Raw genomic sequence first — 1,285 nt, 5'->3', positions numbered from 1 at the left:
GACATAAGAATGTCCATGGGGCTGGCCCTGCAGCCCCGTGGTTGGGGAAGTCAGATCCCACGCGGACAATCATGGTTTGCATCCTGGCCCCTAACAACGTGAAAACCATGCCAGACATGTGTGCGTGCCCCAAATCTTGACAGGACAGAGAAACGAAGAAGGGATTGGGACATGACCCATCCCATCGGGTGGGTGCTTTCTCCTACTCTCTTCTCTGGCAAGGACATGTACCATCTGGCAATTAAGCAAACAAACAAACAAAAACAATGTCTGTGATTTCATCATGATATTCTCACACTGAAAAAAAGAAGAAGAAAATGATCAAAATATTCATCAAGGACCCAGCAGGTAGCCTGGCGGGAAGGCACTGGACTCTCACATGGTCAACCATGTTTTGAGTCCCAGACCCAGCAGCTAGAAAGTCATCCCAGGCGCATGCACATGTGTACCCAGAATCCCCAGAAGTGAATAAAGAAGGGATTATGGCATGGCCACTCTGCCTGCAGGGTTATTTCTTACTTTCTGTCTCTTTACCTCTCTCTGTGTCTTTGGTGAGCACACATGCCCTATAGCAAAAATCCCTCTCTCAAAAAAAAAAAAAAAATCCATCATGGGAGCAGCAGTTAGCATAATGGCTATGTCACTGGACTCCCGCGTAGTCAACCAGTGTTCAAGTCCTGGACCCGGTGGTTTAAACTCACACCGGGCACGTGTGTGTGCGTGCCCAAGATCCCGAGAGGAGAATGGAGGAGAAGGGATTGTGGTATGGCCATCCCCCCGGGGGGTGATTTCTCACTTTCTCTCTCTGTCTTTCTGATGAGCACACATGCCCTAGAGCAAAAACCTCTCAAGAAAAAAAAAAATCCATCAATAGAAAATTTAAAAAGCAATCATAGTATTTTTACATGGTGGAATAGTTATAAAAATGCAGCTATGAAAAGATTTTTAAAAAAGAATCTGCCTCTGCTGGCAGCGCCACTCTTCCCTGCTCCTCCTTCCTAGCCATGGCGTTCACGGTCGTGGCCTTCTGCTGCATGCTGGAGCTGCTGCTCACCGCCATGCTCATCTTCTCTGCCATCTGGCACATTATAGCATTTGATGAGCTGAAGACTGATTACAAGAATCCTACAGACCAGGGAACCAGCAGTTAGCGTAATGGCTATGTCGTTGGTCTCCCACATAGTCAACCACGGTTCGCATCCCGGACCCAGTGGCTTAAAACTCATGCCGGGCGCGTGTGCGAGCGTACCCAAGATCCCGCGCGGAGAATGGAGGAGTAGGGAGA

General features: G+C 48.6%; 1 protein-coding gene across 1 annotated transcript in view; it reads left to right on the top strand.

The window, feature by feature from the left end:
* The first annotated feature begins 1,004 nt into the window (after positions 1 to 1,004).
* Positions 1,005 to 1,285, top strand: part of LOC102502336 (protein cornichon homolog 1-like) — a 643-nt gene continuing 362 nt past the window's right edge. Inside the window, exon 1 of the mRNA XM_014586654.1 lies at positions 1,005 to 1,146. Within this exon, the coding sequence (XP_014442140.1) occupies positions 1,005 to 1,146 (142 nt within the window). The remainder of the gene's footprint in view (positions 1,147 to 1,285) is intronic.

Source organism: Tupaia chinensis, unplaced genomic scaffold (assembly GCF_000334495.1).
Source record: "Tupaia chinensis unplaced genomic scaffold, TupChi_1.0 Scaffold000155_1, whole genome shotgun sequence".
Classification (NCBI taxonomy): domain Eukaryota; kingdom Metazoa; phylum Chordata; class Mammalia; order Scandentia; family Tupaiidae; genus Tupaia; species Tupaia belangeri.
Note: the sequence above shows the minus strand (reverse complement) of the source record. Positions and strands in the feature narration are given on the sequence as shown.